At 43.8% G+C, this 16057-nt stretch overlaps 1 protein-coding gene across 2 annotated transcripts in view; it reads right to left on the bottom strand.

Moving 5' to 3' along the window:
• The window catches only part of LOC115082208 (tropomyosin alpha-1 chain-like), a 44281-nt gene that overhangs the window by 24067 nt on the left and 4157 nt on the right, over window positions 1–16057 (bottom strand). For both annotated transcript variants that reach the window (XM_029586460.1, XM_029586459.1), the window contains 6 exons: window positions 15828–15961; window positions 12083–12200; window positions 4721–4791; window positions 3842–3917; window positions 2927–2989; window positions 1252–1321 (listed from right to left, as the gene is read on the bottom strand). In XM_029586460.1, the coding sequence (XP_029442320.1) occupies window positions 1252–1321; window positions 2927–2989; window positions 3842–3917; window positions 4721–4791; window positions 12083–12200; window positions 15828–15961 (532 nt within the window). The remainder of the gene's footprint in view (window positions 1–1251; window positions 1322–2926; window positions 2990–3841; window positions 3918–4720; window positions 4792–12082; window positions 12201–15827; window positions 15962–16057) is intronic.

Raw genomic sequence — 16057 nt, 5'->3', positions numbered from 1 at the left:
AATGGAGATGAAATAGGGGGGGGAAAAAAAAGGGGTGGGGTTAGAAGTGAGTTTATTAAAGTATGAGAGTACAGCAGCAAGCAGGCACATGGCAGGGAAACATTTACATTGAAAGTCATGTCATTGAGAGCGTGGTCCAGCTCCTCGCTGATTGCTTTGTACTTCAGTTTCTGAGAATACAACTCGTCTGTTGATGAAGAGGAAGGTGCAGGAGGAGGAGGGAACAGGCGATGGCATAAAGGTGGTTTTGCAGCAGAAAGTGACAGAAGGAAGGGGTGTGGTATTCAGCCAGCATAAAGTGAAAATAAAATCAAAACCAAATCAAGACAGAAAAGGAAAATTAGAAATGCAAGGCATTTAATGACATGGGGGAAGAAAAAAAAACCAATACAGTTTTCCATGCCCATGAAAACAGGCCAATATGAAAAGAAAGCATTTAAAGATTTAAGAAAAAAAAAAATTCTGTTGCCTCAGTTAGTCCCCTACTGTTGATAACATGTTTGTAGAGGTCCCACTAATTGCAGGCAAGGGACAAATAAGTAAAGGCCATTCAAGATTATTCTTCAGACTACTCCAAACAGGTACGGACTTCTCAACAAGTTAATGCCAAGCACTGGCTTGCTTTTCTCTTTCTAAAAAGGTTATTTAAGGCCATCCTGAAATCCAACTGACTAATCTACATACACTTACCAAAATCATCCTTCTGACATATAGCTAACAAGAAAAAAATAAAAAAATTGCAATCCTTCACCTGCAGAGCTCTCACTTAGCTTAACCTGGCAATGCAGAAAGAGCTGTAGGGTTAAGGTTCAGCACCGCCGTTATCAGCGCTCTAGTGGCTGAATGCCAGAAGAGGAAATGAAATGGTTTTACCTCTAGTCAGCTAGAGCCAACCTGGACTGACAAACATGAAACTTTTCCTGACCCTTTTATTATCTCAGGCCATTAAAAGTAACGCGTCACCCTCTTGATGGTAAAGGATTAGAGACACATATACCTCTGAGCATGAACATGCTATATGGAACGTTTTGGTAACTGCTTGTGAACAGAATCATGTAAACACAGATGAAAAGAACAGGCCAGAAATGAGAGAAAAGCAACATACAAGAGCAAAACATTGTCCACTAGACCCTAATCACCTGCGAACAGTAAAATCTGATCAGATTACTAATCATGTCAAAAGTACAGGAACAGAAGGTAAAACTGGATTCACTACTCTGCAAGAAATAAGAGAAACTGATAAAGTCATACCTTCTAAGTCATCAATGGACTTTTCCAGCTTGGCTACTGTTCTCTCAGCAAACTCAGCACGGGTCTCGGCCTGTAATTAGATTTTTTTTTACTTTAAATGCTTTTAAGAGAACATCTGCAGGTGCAAAGACAGAAAAACCCAAACATGCAGCAATATGAATTAGAAATTGACAGCCAATTCCAGGTCAAGCTTTAGTTCATGGTACTGTACATACTAATGACAACTTTCAAAGCCATTTATCCAGGTAAAACTGCACCTCCTTTGTCTAGCCAGAAGCGCACACAGTTTCTATAATACACACTTTTTTTTTTTAATCCAACTAAAAGGCATTTCTGGGGGCATGTTTAGGTGGGTAGTAAAAACAACAAACAAGCACTCAATGCTCCCACACTATTTTGTCCCTGCTTGGTTGCCCACATAAATAGCAGGTATCAAGTATGCAGGTCCACTTCAGAGCCATTTGTTTTTAAAAAGGAAAAAGATGTACATGAGCTTAAAAAGTGCCCATACACATTGCAAATGTTATGGGCTATTAAAAAAAAGAAAAAGAAAGGCATTATTCTGCCTGGATAAGTATTTTACCCCCCCCTTATCTGAAAATTGGCTCTCTCAGAACAGCTAACATAAGCATTGGCTTTCACAGCATGCACACTGGGTTAAAAACCAGCATTCCTGGGGGGGGGGGGGTATTTTGAGACATTGAAGAGCCCACCTATGCTTGCATGCTATTTACCCACAATCAATTAATTGCATTAACAGCAGGTGTAGCGTACATGGCCCCATACACAATTCCAGAGTCACTTTCCTTGGAAAATGACTTACAAGTACACATTTTCCAACTAGGCAGACTACAGAAAGTGCCCCCATTGTGGTCTCTCTGAAAACTAAACTAAAAATGCCCAGCTTTTTTTTTTTTTTACAAGCGATCCAACTGGAATATTAAGAATCACTCTCACAAAGATCTGGTTTCAAACACAGAACTTATTAGGTTTGTAAACCAAAGCAAAATTAAAAATTCCTAAATGCCAAACAATTGACTAACAGGGGATTTCTCTCTCATTGCCACTTCCAATCTGCATTAACTAGTAAACCCCCCCCCAAAGTAGAAAATGATGTTTCAGATAGATAACACCTTGGTTCAAACCCTCCCCACCATGCATTGTTTGAAAAAAAAAAAAAAAAGAAGTGGTCAAACTTTACTTCAGCTCCTGAACTCCACCACCTCTCAAAATCATTCAGCAACTTTGAAAGTAAAAGATTGGATGACCCTCAAGGGCTTGCCTCCACAGATGTAGGTCGAGCTAGATCCATCAGATTCAAAAGATGTAAGAACACACACACAAACCGCAATCATTGCTTGTGAGGAATCTTACAAGTCTGTCCCATACCACTAACTTTGAAAAATTTGCAAAATCTGATGTGGCCTCCTCCCCTCCTGCCACACATGGACCTACCTCCACACATCTTGATGCAGCTTGGTTTAGCCAGTCCACCAAGGGGGAGGGGGGGGGGGGAACACAAAAAACCACAAGACCTCACATCATACAGACGTTTTACCATTTGATCAGCTTCTCCGTTCCATTGAACGGAGGCTAATACACCTTCTGTCAAGGGTATTTAATAGCTAAGTTGTACATCCCTCAACCACTAATGTGCAGAAGACCAGCTTCTCACCTCCTTCAACTTGTCGTGAGAATCCGTGATTTCTTCTTCATACTTGTCTTCTTTCTGGGAGTACTGTATAAATCACCACGGTGAGAGGAAGGTCTATACAGATTGATATTGCAACCTTTGAAGATTCACACACGGCTAGACTTAAATGTACAATTTAGTTAATTCAGAAAGGAAGAACGTCACTAGCTTCCTTTAGTTTACTAGAATAAGTATTTACTAAAGTAAAAATTAAATAAGAGTGAACCCTGGCGGAAAGTGAGCACTTTATGAAGTAAGATGAGCTGCTCAAAGTGGTCCTCCGGCATCGCCACCCCCCCCCCCCCCCCCCCCCCCCGGGTTTTTAGGATATCCCAAAACATATGTATGAGAAAAATGTGCATACCTAGGTAAGTGCATGTAAATAAATCTCATGCATGTTCATTAGAGAAATCCTGACTGCCCCCACACCCACAAACCAGTTTGAGCATCCCTGGTATATATTACGCATGGTCCCTGAGCTCAGCCTCATCTGAGATTTCAGCTCCATCAGGCCAAACAAGTGGTCACAGCTACCAGGAAGACGGAAAGATGAGACAAGGGCTAGGAATAGGCAGTCACCACAGAAAGGCTAAGGAAGAGAGTTAAGGAGGTCAAGAGACAATCCCAACTGGGTAGTGACTGAGCCTTGCCAATACTTTCACACACAATAAGCATGAAGATATTTTTTGTAAAGGAGGTATACATTTGTACTGAACGCTCAGAACAAATTAAGTTTCTATTAAGTAAAAAAAAAATTGGAATTATGGCAAGCTTATTTATTTAAAGTTTGCTATACAAACAAACATAGATCATGTAACACCCGTGGCGTTAAGTCTGTCAGATGATCCCCCAAATCCAAAAATCTGTCATTTCTTTTCACATGTGCTTCTAGCCTACCTTGTCAGCCTGAGCCTCCAGGGACTTCAGGTTGTTGGTCACAGTTTTCAACTCTTCTTCAAGTTCAGCACATTTGCTGTTTTTGTGTGTGTTTGTTTCGGAACAGACGTAGAAAAAGGAAGGCAGAAGATCAATGAAGCCAAGAAAATTGATGGGAGGGAGAGGGAGGGGGAAAAAAAAAAAAAAAAAAAGACAGGGGAAAAATGAATTACAGGGGGGAAAAAAAAAAAGGGCATGCCCGAAAGCAGCTGAATCAATCACAAAGAAAATATATGTTTAAGCACTAAGAAATGTGGGTACAAAGCTTATCCCCCACTTGGTTTTTCAGCGTGATTGTTAAGCTCCTTTTTGGCTGCACAAGAGATTCACTGTACAGATCAAACAAAGTCACAAGCAACAAAGGGCAGCCTCATGCATCCATTCTTCCTGAAGGAACAAAACCATGAAAGCAGAAAGATTTGTATATCTTTTGTTGTGTAGGAAGGAAGCAGGGCTGCAGTTAACCGAAGGACAGTGTATATTAGTAGGAGTACCTTATCCTCCGCGGCACTAACGTTTTCAAAGTTTGATCCATTATTCTTAACTGTTCATCCAGCTGTCGAGCTTGGCTGTTAGTGAACACATGAAACGCACAAAGCCATTCACAAATTCAGTGTGTGAGATAAAGCATGCAGTGAAAAGAACATTTACTTTTAATATATGAATATAAAAAAAAAACAAAAAACAAAAACAAAACACATGCAAAGTGTAGCTTGGTGCTGGGGAAAAACAATAAGAAAAACAAAACCAAAACCCATTCCATGCTTAAAAAAAGATTTTTCTGTACCACACAATGTAAGCATTGCAAAAGGGAGCCAGGAACACGATGGAAATTCTTACCTTTCTGAGAGCTCAGCGCGTTCTTCAGCACGCTCCAGATCACTTTCAATGATGACCAATTTACGAGCAACCTACATAAAGCATAAACCAGAACTCAAGCTGTAGGGATGAAAGCCATTAATCACCCCCCAGACTGCAAGGTTCTCAAGAGAGAAGTATGTGTTTGGTTACCATGGGGCTCCTTTATGTGAATGTTGCTTCTAAAAAAAAAAAAAACCAAAAAAAAAAAACACCTCACTTTAAAATATTTACTAATAAGTATCCAGCAAGTGGCTAACCCCATAACCTTAACACACATGGGGGTTAAAACTCCACACAACATCCGCACAGTCCCAGAATGATATTCAGCTCCTTCTTACCTTACTTAGTAAATGGGGGTTTTAAAGATTCACATTGTGTGACAAGCAGGAGCAAAAAAAAAAAAAAGTGGGTAATGCACCGATGTGTGCATAAAGAAAAATTAGTTTCTTACCTGATAATTTTCGTTCCTGTAGTACCACGGATCAGTCCAGACTGCTGGGTTTTGGCCCCCCTCTAGCAGATAGAGACAGAGATGTTTTTTAAACAAAGCTCCGCCTTACATAGGAGAGTGCCACCTACAGTCCGCCAGTATTTCGTAATGACAAAGCAAGATGGCTCTCATAAGATACCATAACTATATACACTAACTCCTGAACAAGAAAAGGAAAACGTTACCACCGGGTCACTTAACCCCAGTAAGATCGGAACCTATCGAACCACACAGGCAAAAAGGAACAGGCCAAAATTCAAATCTGCAGAAAATTAATGGGAAAGCGAGCGGACTCTCCCCCACTTGAACCACTCTAACAGGGCGGGGCTCTGGACTGATCCGTGGTACTACAGGAATGAAAGTTATCAGGTAAGAAACTAAATTTTCCTTTCCCTGTACGTGCCCGGATCAGTCCAGACTGCTGGGATGTACCAGAGCTATACCTATCTGGGGTGGGATCCAGAAAGGCCCGCTCGTAGCACACCTTCTCCGAATCCATCCAAATTAGTAGCCTGCACATCCAATCAGTAATGCCGTGTGAAAGTATGCAGTGACTTCCACGTCGCCGCCCGACAGATCTCCTGTGAAGACACGAAATGAGACTCCGCCCAGGACGCTGCTTGCGACCGAGTAGAATGAGCCTGGAGGCCTACTGGAAGAACGCGGCCCTTTAGCAAGTAAGCGGAGCTGATAGCCTCTTTCATCCAACGAGCAATAGTAGTTTTTGAAGCCATGTGACCCCGTCGGGGACCATTCCAGAGCACAAAGAGATGGTCCGACATGTGAAAATCATTGGTGACTTCCAAGTAGCGTAGAAGTGCTCTACGAACATCCAGCTTCTGCAAATCACGGGACAGAGGATCCGAACGGTCCAAAGGCATGACATGAAAAGAAGATACCACCTTCGGCGTAAAGGAAGGAACCGTTCGGATGGAAACTCCCGAATCGGAGATCTGCAAGAAAGGTTCCCTGCAAGAAAGAGCTTTGAGTTCTGACACCCGCCGAGCTGAAGTGATAGTGACGAGAAAAAATCACCTTCAATGTAAGATCCTTCAGAGTTGTCCTCCTTAAAGGCTCAAAAGGCGCCTCACACAGAACTGTAAGTACCAAATTCAGACTCCAAGAAGAACAAGGCTGGCGAAGCGACGGACGTAAATGCTTAGCTGCTCGAAATCGCGCCACGTCAGGATGCGCCGCCAAAGTTCTATCCTGCAGTGTGCCACGCAAACAACCAAGGGCTGCTACCTGTACACATAAGGAGCTACATGATAAGCTCATGGACAGCCCCCTTTTGCAGAAAACACAAAATATCAGATACAGAAGCCCGGCTCGGTGAAACGATATGATCAAGACACCAGGCCTCAAAAACCTTCCAAACCTGAATGTACACAAGATTAGTGGAAGTTTTGCGCGAACGGAGAAGAGTAGCTACTACCGCAGGAGTATAACCCTTGTCACTTAAGCGGCGCCGCTCAAAAGCCATGCCGCAAGACAGAAGTGATCAGCTTCTTCCAAACAAATGGGTCCTTGGTGAAGCAAATCCGGGATTCCTGGAAACCGAATGGGACCCACCGAAGCGAGATTGAGGAGTTCTGCGAACCAAAGACGTCTTGTCTATTCCAGAGCCACCAAAATCACTGGCACTGCATGATGCTCTGATTGAGCACTCTGCTGATTAATGGCTAGGGTGGAAACACGTACAGAAGAACGTCTATGGGCCAGGGTAGAGCCAGACCATCTACCCCTTCCGCTCCTGAAGGCGGAAGTAGAACCGTGGGGCTTTGGCGTTCCAAAACGTCACCATGAGATCCATGCTGGGCGTTCCCCACGCAAGGCATATGTGCTGAAACACGTCCTCCGACAATTCCCATTCTCCGGGATCGAGATGGTGTCGACTGAAGAAATCCGCTTGTATGTTGTCCACGCCGGCAATATGAGATGCCGCGATGCAGAGCAAGTGATGTTCTGCCCAGGTGAACAACTGAGCCGCTTTCCTCCGCCACAGGATGACTCCTGGTCCCACCCTGACGGTTGATATAAGCCACCATGGTCGCATTGGTCCGATAACACTCGGACTGCTCTCCCCTGTAGGAGAGGAGCAAAGGCTTGTAACGCTAACCTCACTGCCCGGTCTCCAACCGATTGATCGACCACAGAGACTCCTTGGGGGACCATAAGCCCTGCATAGACTTCCTCTGGCACACCGCTCCCCAGCTGGAGAGACTGGCATCCGTGGTGACCACTGTCCATTCAGGAATCTCCAGGGGAACTCCCCTGGATAGATTGTCCATCTCCAGCCACCACGCTAGGCTGTTTCTCGCCACTGGCGTAAGAGGCAATGGAAGAAAAAAACTGTTCGGATACTGGGTTCCAACGGGACAATAACGCATACTGCAAGGGCCGCATATGAGCAAATGCCCATGGCACCAGCTCTAAGGTCGACGCCATGGACCCAAGAGCCTGTAGATATTCTTGAACCCTGGGAGAAGTCTGGAGCAGATGACTCCGCACATGAGCTTGTAATTTGAGGATGCGATCCATGGTGAAAAAAACGCGGCCCCTCTGGGTATCGAGGAGCGCTCCCAAATACCTCAAGGACAGATGGAACGAGCTTGCTCTTGGATAGATTGACCATCCAGCCCAGTGACTGTAGAAACTGTAGAACTCTGTGAATGGCATCTGTGGCTAAGGCTGCCGACTTTGCTCGAATCAGCCAGTCGTCCAAGTAGGGCTGCACTAGGAGAACTTTCCTCCAGAGGTGAGCTGCCACCACCACCAATACTTTGGTGAAAGTCCGTGGTGCAGTCGCCAGGCCGAAGGGTAGAGCTCGAAACTGAAAGTGGTGCCCCAGAACACAGAAATCTTTAGTGATCCTGACGTATCCCTATGTGGAAGTAAGCCTCCGTGAGATCTAGTGAAGCTAGGAATTCTCCATGCCTCACCGAGGTAATGACCGACCGGAGAGTTTCCATGCGGAATCGAGAGATCTTTAGACACTTGTTCACCTCCTTGGGGTCTAGGATGGGACGGAATGATCCTTCCTTCTTCGGTACTACGAAGTATATTGAGTACCGACCCCTTCCTTGCTCCTCTGGAGGAACAGGAACTATTGCCCTTAATTGTAGCAGCTGCTGCAATGTGCCCCAAACCGCTGCTCTTTTTGTGGAATACCCACAGGGAGAGATGAGAAACTGATCTCTGGGGAGCTGTGCAAAATCTAAAGCGTAGCCTTGATTTATCACAGACAGAACCCACTGATCCGTGGTCACCTTAGTCCGCTCCTCGAAGAATAGGATCAGCCTGCCCCCTACTTCCAGGGGTCGAAGAGCGGACCAGCACTCCTTCATTGGGAGGATTTTGCTCCTGAGGAAGGGAGAACCGCCCCACGTCTGCCAAATCTTCGACTCCTAAAGGACTGGGTATGGGTTTGCTGCTTCGCTGGAGCCGAACGAAAGAACGAAGCGGGCGGCTTAGGAGGGCGATATCTCCGATTCCCTCTAAATTTGGCTCGAGAAGAGAAGGAACTGCGTGAGCGAGGTCTGTCTTATTCTCTCCCAGCGACTGAATCATGTTGTCCAAGATCTTACCAAAAGGTAACTTACCCTTAAAAGGCAAGGACCCCAGTTGAGCCTTAGAAGACACATCCGCCGACCAGTTGCGCAACCACAAGAGCCGGCGAGCCGCAACCGCCGACACCATGGACCTGGGGGACGTCCAGAGGTCATGAAAGGCATCAGCACAGTAAGCCACCGAGGATTCCAAACGGTCTGCCTGAGCCGCTTCCCTCGGCCGAGAAATCTACATTGGCCTGTAATTTCTGCACCCAGCGAAGCACGGCTTGCATAGCAAAATTACTACAAATAGCCGCCCGGACTCCCATGGCTGAGACCTGAAAAATCCGTTTGAGCTGCACCTCTAACTTCCTATCCTGCAGATCCTTGAGCGCAGTTGTTCCTGTGACAGGAACCGTGGTTTTCTTTGTGACAGCGGACACTGCAGAGTCCACTTTTGGGACTCTCAGCAGCTCTAAGGCGTCCTCTGGCAGAGGGTACAGCTTATCCATGGCTTTACTGACCTTAATCCGAGATCTGGGGTATCCCATTCCCGAAACAACAAATCCGTTGCTGAAAAATGAAAGGGAAAAGCAGTAGCAGGACCTCTCAGGACCAACAAGACAGGGTCCATCTTCCCGAGCTTGGACTCCTCGGGAGGGCTGTCAATGCCCAGCTCAGAGAGGATAGCAGGAATAAGAGGTACCAACTCGTCGTTACGAAAAAGGCGAACCACCTTAGGATCATCGCCCTCAGCCGCCTGAGAGCCCCTGTCTGCCAGTGGTGGATCTGGCTCTGGGTCATCCGCACCCTGCGGAATCTGGGGTTGACAATCCGGATCCCCCAGGATCTGAATCCAGATCAGAGGAGTCTGTATCCCCCTGCTGATCCCCAGTGCGGAGGGGACGCTTAGGCATAATAGGCTCTGCCCCCTTATCTACCTTAGCGCGTTTAGCCGCCCGGGATTTATGGGAATCTAATTTTCCTCCCGCAATCAGCTTGCCTGCCTTCCTAGCCTTGAAGGCTTTATGTAGGAAAACAATGAAGGAGGACTCAGAGGAGGTGTCAGAAGTCCCCTCAGGACTGTCCTCCGGGCCCGGGGAGACAGGCTATTGTGAGTCTCTATTTCAGGGGGGCCGCAGCTGAGGAGACAATTGAGGAGGAAAAGACCCCTCCCCCATGGTAGGCACAGCAGCACGGAACGAGTGCAAAATGGCTTCTGTACCCATGTTTAAAGGAAAAGGATCCTGAGGTAATTGAGGCTCCCCTGCTGCAGGCGAAGGAACCCGCGGGGGCCTGCTTTTAGCAATATTTGTAGCCATTCCTGCACCGGAGGAACCCTCTCCCCCAGACAAACATTGTTAACATAAGTTTTGGTGGGAGAGCCGCACGCGGCCAGCCGCAGCATATGGGAAGTCAGAGGGAAGCAAAAGAAGCTGAAAAAAAGTTCAAAATGACCTCCCCCCCCCCCCCCCGAGACCAAAAATGCGGCGAAACCCCCCCTCCCCCGCGATGAGAGGAAGGGAGGGAGAGCCTGCCCGATCGAAAATGAAAGCAAGGAAAATTACCTCAAAACAGTTGTTTTTTGTTTTGTTTTGTTTTTTAAGTAAAAACAGCCTACCGTGGTCCAGGGTGCTGATCCTTAGGGTGGAGTGAGCCGGGCTCCCCAGTATTGCACCCACGCTGCCTCTATTAAACAGTTAGGGTCCTCAAACCCTAACTGTCGGCAGCTGCCTCAGACCAGCAGGGGACGGCCCTCTCAGAGCCTAACAACCCTCTGGGAGGCGGACCATAAGCAAAGCTAGTACTTCTACTTTTTTTTTTTTAAAGAAATTTAAAGAGACAAACCCTGAAAATTAGGAAGGTCATAGAAAAACTCTAACTAAAATCAATCAAACCCAAAATAAAGACTCTGACCAGACTGTAGGCTTTGCACCTCCACCATCCGCTAGAGACAGAGAAATAATGGCGGTCTGTAGGTGGCACTCTCCTATATAAGGCGGAGCTTTGTTTTCAAAACATCTCTGTCTCTATCTGCTTGGGGGAAGGGGGGGGGGCAAAACCCAGCAGTCTGGACTGATCCGGGTACGTACAGGGAACCAGAGTTGTCCAGGAAAGAATGAAAAGATTTGTTCCAAAACATCCCCGATTTCTGCCTTACAATGAAGGGGCAATACAGATGGCATCTTCTGCAGAAGTCCATACATTCTGCAAGTATAAACTATACTTGAGAGCAATGTGGTATTAAGCGTCAACACTGCATGTCTGGATTCCAGCAGGGTCTCACACAAAGCTCTCTCTTTTCTTAGCAGTAGGTTAAAACAGTTACAGATACAAGTCTAGCTATAGAAGCCATGTGACCCATTGCCACACTAGGCACACTTGCCACCCAGTCTGGGACTCGGGGGACAGCTCGATGGCCTGCGGCAATTTCCAAACCTGATTTTCTGCTCATTGGCTCAACAGGGCGTGGGAATTCTGCAATGTTCATAGTCTCTGTGCAAGAGAAGCCCAGGAATCAAACAGTAATACCCAAGAGTAAAATTCAGGAAGCATGCAGAGACTCTGAAAGGAGCTTAGGTCTGCAACCCTTCCCATCAAGACTAAATCACTAGGTTATAGATGGAGAAAAATTAAAGAATAAAATAGAGGGGAAAAAAACATCAGATAATGAATGAATGCTCATTGTACTATAGCCCTAGCTGATGCAGGTTCTGATTGAGCTGGAAGCCTTAAAAAAAAAAAAAAAAAAAAAAAAAAAAAAAGGGAGCAGTAGGAAATTACTGGCCCAAAAAAAACAAGGGGAAGTTTTAACAGTTGAAAATACAGCTCAGGAACTAAATGTCAACTGCAGGAGCATAATTCTCAGCATCGCACTGCAAGTCAAATGCCCTGTTACAGGAATAAAAAAAAAAAAAAGAAGAAGATTCCAGTGATTGCTAAGGAAAGTGAAGAAAGCTTCACAGGAAGCCAATTTCTACCTGCCTAGCAATATACCAACACAGCATCTTTGGAGAATATGAGACATGGGCTTATGCAGAGAAGATGGAAGGAGGACAGTAGAGGCTGAGAATGAAGGTCTACGGTATCTACACTCTTGATCTATCCATCAGTGGGATAGTATGGGGAGCTGGAGCAAGGAGCTGCATGCCCAAGAAGTGGACAATTCCAGAAATTCAAATAAACCTCAAAGCAGCAAAGTACAAGTAACTGATCTTACCAACCTAGTTTACTTGTTAAGAGATGCAATAGAAGCCAATAGCCCAGGAGGACAGTTCTGCTGGAGCTTCCAGCACTCACCTCTTCATACTTGCGGTCAGCCTCTTCAGCAATGTGCTTGGCCTCTTTAAGCTGGATCTCCTGGATCTCCATTTTCTCTTCATCCTTCAAGGCTCTGTTTTCAATTACCTTCATTCCTCTGAGGAGAGGAGAGAAAAAAACCAAAACTAAGATTTCTGAATTTGCAGCTTTTGCTTTCATAATCCTGTTTTCACTGGGCTCACCACTTAAATCAAGTGGGCATTTCAGAGAAAGCACATTATGCTGCTTAACTTTAGATATGAATTCAGAGTTGTTAGAGAGTATGTATTTTTACCAGTTTAAATTCTATTTATGGAAACTACATAAAATAAAAAAAAAAAAAAAAAAAAACTTTAACAAGGAGGCTAACATGGAATTTTATAACCTATGCGTGGCAACATTTATTTATTTAAAATCTTTTCTATGCCATCGCTAAGTTATATACCATCGCAATGGTTTACATGTAGGCACATAAATTAAATTAGGTGAATACGTACACTAGAACATTCTAACAGGTGCCAAATAGATTCTGTTACAATATATCATAAAAGACAATCGATTGTTTAGTGATGTAGGTCCTGACCATGTGTACCTGTAAGGTACTAATCACAGGTAAAATTCACAGTCTCTGTGTTTTACTACTGCATTAGTTGTGAAATAGAGTTGTTAGTAATTTCATGCACATTTTGAGAATAGTGCTGTGTGCTGGCGCTCTTCTGCCTATTCCTGTATATTTTCTATTCTTCGGTCTCTTTAGAAAATGCTCGTTTAAAAAGCCATGTTTTTAAACTTTTTTTTTAAGGTTTTGAGATCTCTTTGTATTCTGATCTCTAGGGGCAGTGTGTTCCATAGTGAAGGGCCTGCTAAAGATAAAGTCCTCTCTCTCACTTGGGTTAGTCTCGCTGTCTTTACTGAAGGAATGGTTAAGAGAGCTCCGTTTGCTGATCGAAGGTTTCTGTGTGGGACATGTACTCGTAACGCTGTGTTTAGCCAGTCCGCTTTTTCATCATGTATGGTACATAAGGCTTTGTATTTTATTCTGTGTTCTATGGGTAGCCAATATAATTCCACTAGTTTCAGTTATATGGTCCCTCTTTCTTTTTCCAGTTAGTATTCTGGCTGCTGTGTTTTGTAGTATTTGAAGTGGTCTTAATGTTGTATTCGGGAGTCCTAGTAAAAGTGCATTGCAGTAGTCAGTGCTGGAAAAGACTAGTGCCTGAAGTTCAGTTCTGAAATGATCTGGTGTTAGTAGTGGTTTTAGCCTTCTGAGGATCATGAGTTTTGCATAGCCTTCTTTTATTTTCAGTGATATATGTGCTGTTTTAGTTGATTTCTGGGTCCATTATTATTCCAAGGTTCCGTACTTTTCAGCTAGTTCAATTTTCTAGTTGTTTTTGAGTATTATTGGAGTTTGAATGATTTCGATATTTTTCCGTTCTAAGTGTAGAAATGCTGGTTTTTTCAATGTTAATCACCAGTTCCATTCGGTTTAGCAGTTGTTTAATAAATGTCTAGGTACATGTTAGCTAGGTTTAATGTTTTCTCTATTGTGTCATCGATTGGAAGAATTAGTTGAATATAGTCTGCATAAATGTAATGTATGATTCCTGCTAGCAGATGGCATAAGGGCAACATGTATATGTTAAAGAGGGTTGTAGATAGGGCTGATCCCTGCGGTACTCCTGTTTCGAGATTGACTTTTTCTGATAATACTTTGTTTATCTGAACTTGAAAGAACCTATTGTTTAGATATGAATTGAACCAGTTTATTGTTTTGCTGTGTAATCCAATTTCTTCTATTTTTAGTTGTATTTTATGGTTTACTGTGTCAAAGACTGATGATAAATCTAGCATTATTAGAATGTAATGTTTACCACTATCAAAACCTCTTAGAATGTTATCTGTTAGTGAGAGAAGTAGTGTCTCCGTGCTGTAGTGTTTGCGAAATACATGTTGTGCCGGATACAGTATGTCATTATTATCTAGGTGTTCCGCTAGCTGTTTCTGTACAGTTTTTTCTATTAATTTGGCTATTAAGGGAAGATTTGAGACTGGGTGGTAGTTACTCAGATCGGGGGGGGGGGGGGGGGGGTCAATGTTTTTTTTCTTTATGATTAGTTTTATAATTGCTCCTTTTAGTATATCTGGCATTGTTCCTTCATCTAGGGATAGGTTTATGATCTTAGCTAATGTTGGGGAGACTGTGTTGGCTGTTTTATGTCAAGTGTAGGTATTGTCGATATTGTGTGGGGCCAGGTTTAGGTTTTTTAGCATGGATTCTACTTCCAGCTCTGATATCTCGATAAATAAAGACCACTGGTTAACGTCTCTTTTTTGCATTTTAATTTCTTGTTTGGTGGTGTTTGGAAGTTTGGTTCTTAAGTTTACAATTTTGTCACTGAAGGGGACCAACTGATCATGTTGGTCCCCTGTTCCCTCCCAGTCTGCGGACTGGGAGGGAACTTTCCTATTCCTACTCTTCCCTTCTCCACCCCAACCCCTACATCTATCCTAGCTATCCCCTTTTTTTTTCTTTTGCGACTTAACTCACACAACTAACTCGGATCATGAAGTATCAGGACAGCACAAAATGGTGCTGTCCTGGCCCCCTGCCCCTGACCACATCCTCCAGTCCGGCCCTTTTGCAGGGACTGACACTTCAGTGTGTAACAGGTATTTATGCGCATGGCCCTTTTAAAAATCAGGCCGAAAGAATTCATTTCACCCCATGCAATAATGGCGTCATCAGGGGAACTTATTAAAATAAGCATACTTGTGACAAACGCTGAAAAATATATCAAAATCATAACTTCACCATACAGTCCTTAGTCAAACATGTTCCAAAAAATGCAACTTTAATATGCTTCTACCGGGAACTTGCACCCGAATCTAGTGATGAAACCATAGACTCCAAAATCGGAAATGAAAGCGCTCACGTCCACAACTCAATGTGTTATGTTTTGTCGCTGGATTCAGCTGCAAGTTCACGGCAGAAACATATTTCAAGTCGCAGTTTTGGAACACATTTAACTAAGGACTGTATGGCAAAATTATGATTTTGATATATTTTTCAGTATTTGTCACAAGTATGCTTATTTTAATATGTTTCCCCTGATGAAGCCCTTATTGTATGGGCTTCATCAGGGGAATTCTTCATTTCATGGGGTGAAATGAAGAATTCTTTGTCAGGAAGAGCATAAACAACGTTTTTCAAGCGAGAAGAGTTTACGACAGACAGATTAATGTTGAAGAGATTTAAGAGGGAAGTCCTCAGAGAAAACCTCACACAAACCGTGCCGATATCGGACTACTTGACAGTGAAGATTTTGTATATCATTAAATTGATCTGAATACATTAATGATCAATGAATATTACGGTATTTAGGAAAATCATTGTGTTGATTTTATCCATGATACTTATGCAATGTTGTTTTGCCTATATATTTTTTTAGCATGATGTGAGTGTATGAGGATTGTGTATGCTGTAGTTTGAGTGAATGCACACATTAAGCACAATCATGCATTTTCACTTTCACCACAGCATTCAAGGACCAGCGATGATGAAAATACAGCCATAAGTGCTATGTAATATAACTGCAACTGCTTTGGTACAATGCTCTTGTCGCAGAAGGGGAAAAAGTTATTGGATGTCTAAGGATGCATTAGTTTTATGTTGGAATGATTTTTTTTTTTATTTATTTATTTTTTTTTTTTTTAGCAGAAACTTAAGTTTGAAACTCTTCACCTCTCACTCTCATCTGCAGCCTTCTCAGCCTCCTCCAACTTCTGAAGGGCAGTAGACAAACGCTCCTGAGCACGATCCAACTCCTCCTCAACCAGTTGGATACGTCTGTTCAAGGAAGCTACATCAGCTTCAGCCTAAGTGAAGAGAGAAAACAAAATGAATGGTGCAACACACTTATGCAGTCAGGAATGTGCAAGAAGGTAGTGAGAAGGATGTGGACAGTGCATGGT

The sequence above is a fragment of the Rhinatrema bivittatum genome, unplaced genomic scaffold (genome assembly GCF_901001135.1).
Source record: "Rhinatrema bivittatum unplaced genomic scaffold, aRhiBiv1.1, whole genome shotgun sequence".
Classification (NCBI taxonomy): domain Eukaryota; kingdom Metazoa; phylum Chordata; class Amphibia; order Gymnophiona; family Rhinatrematidae; genus Rhinatrema; species Rhinatrema bivittatum.
Note: the sequence above shows the minus strand (reverse complement) of the source record. Positions and strands in the feature narration are given on the sequence as shown.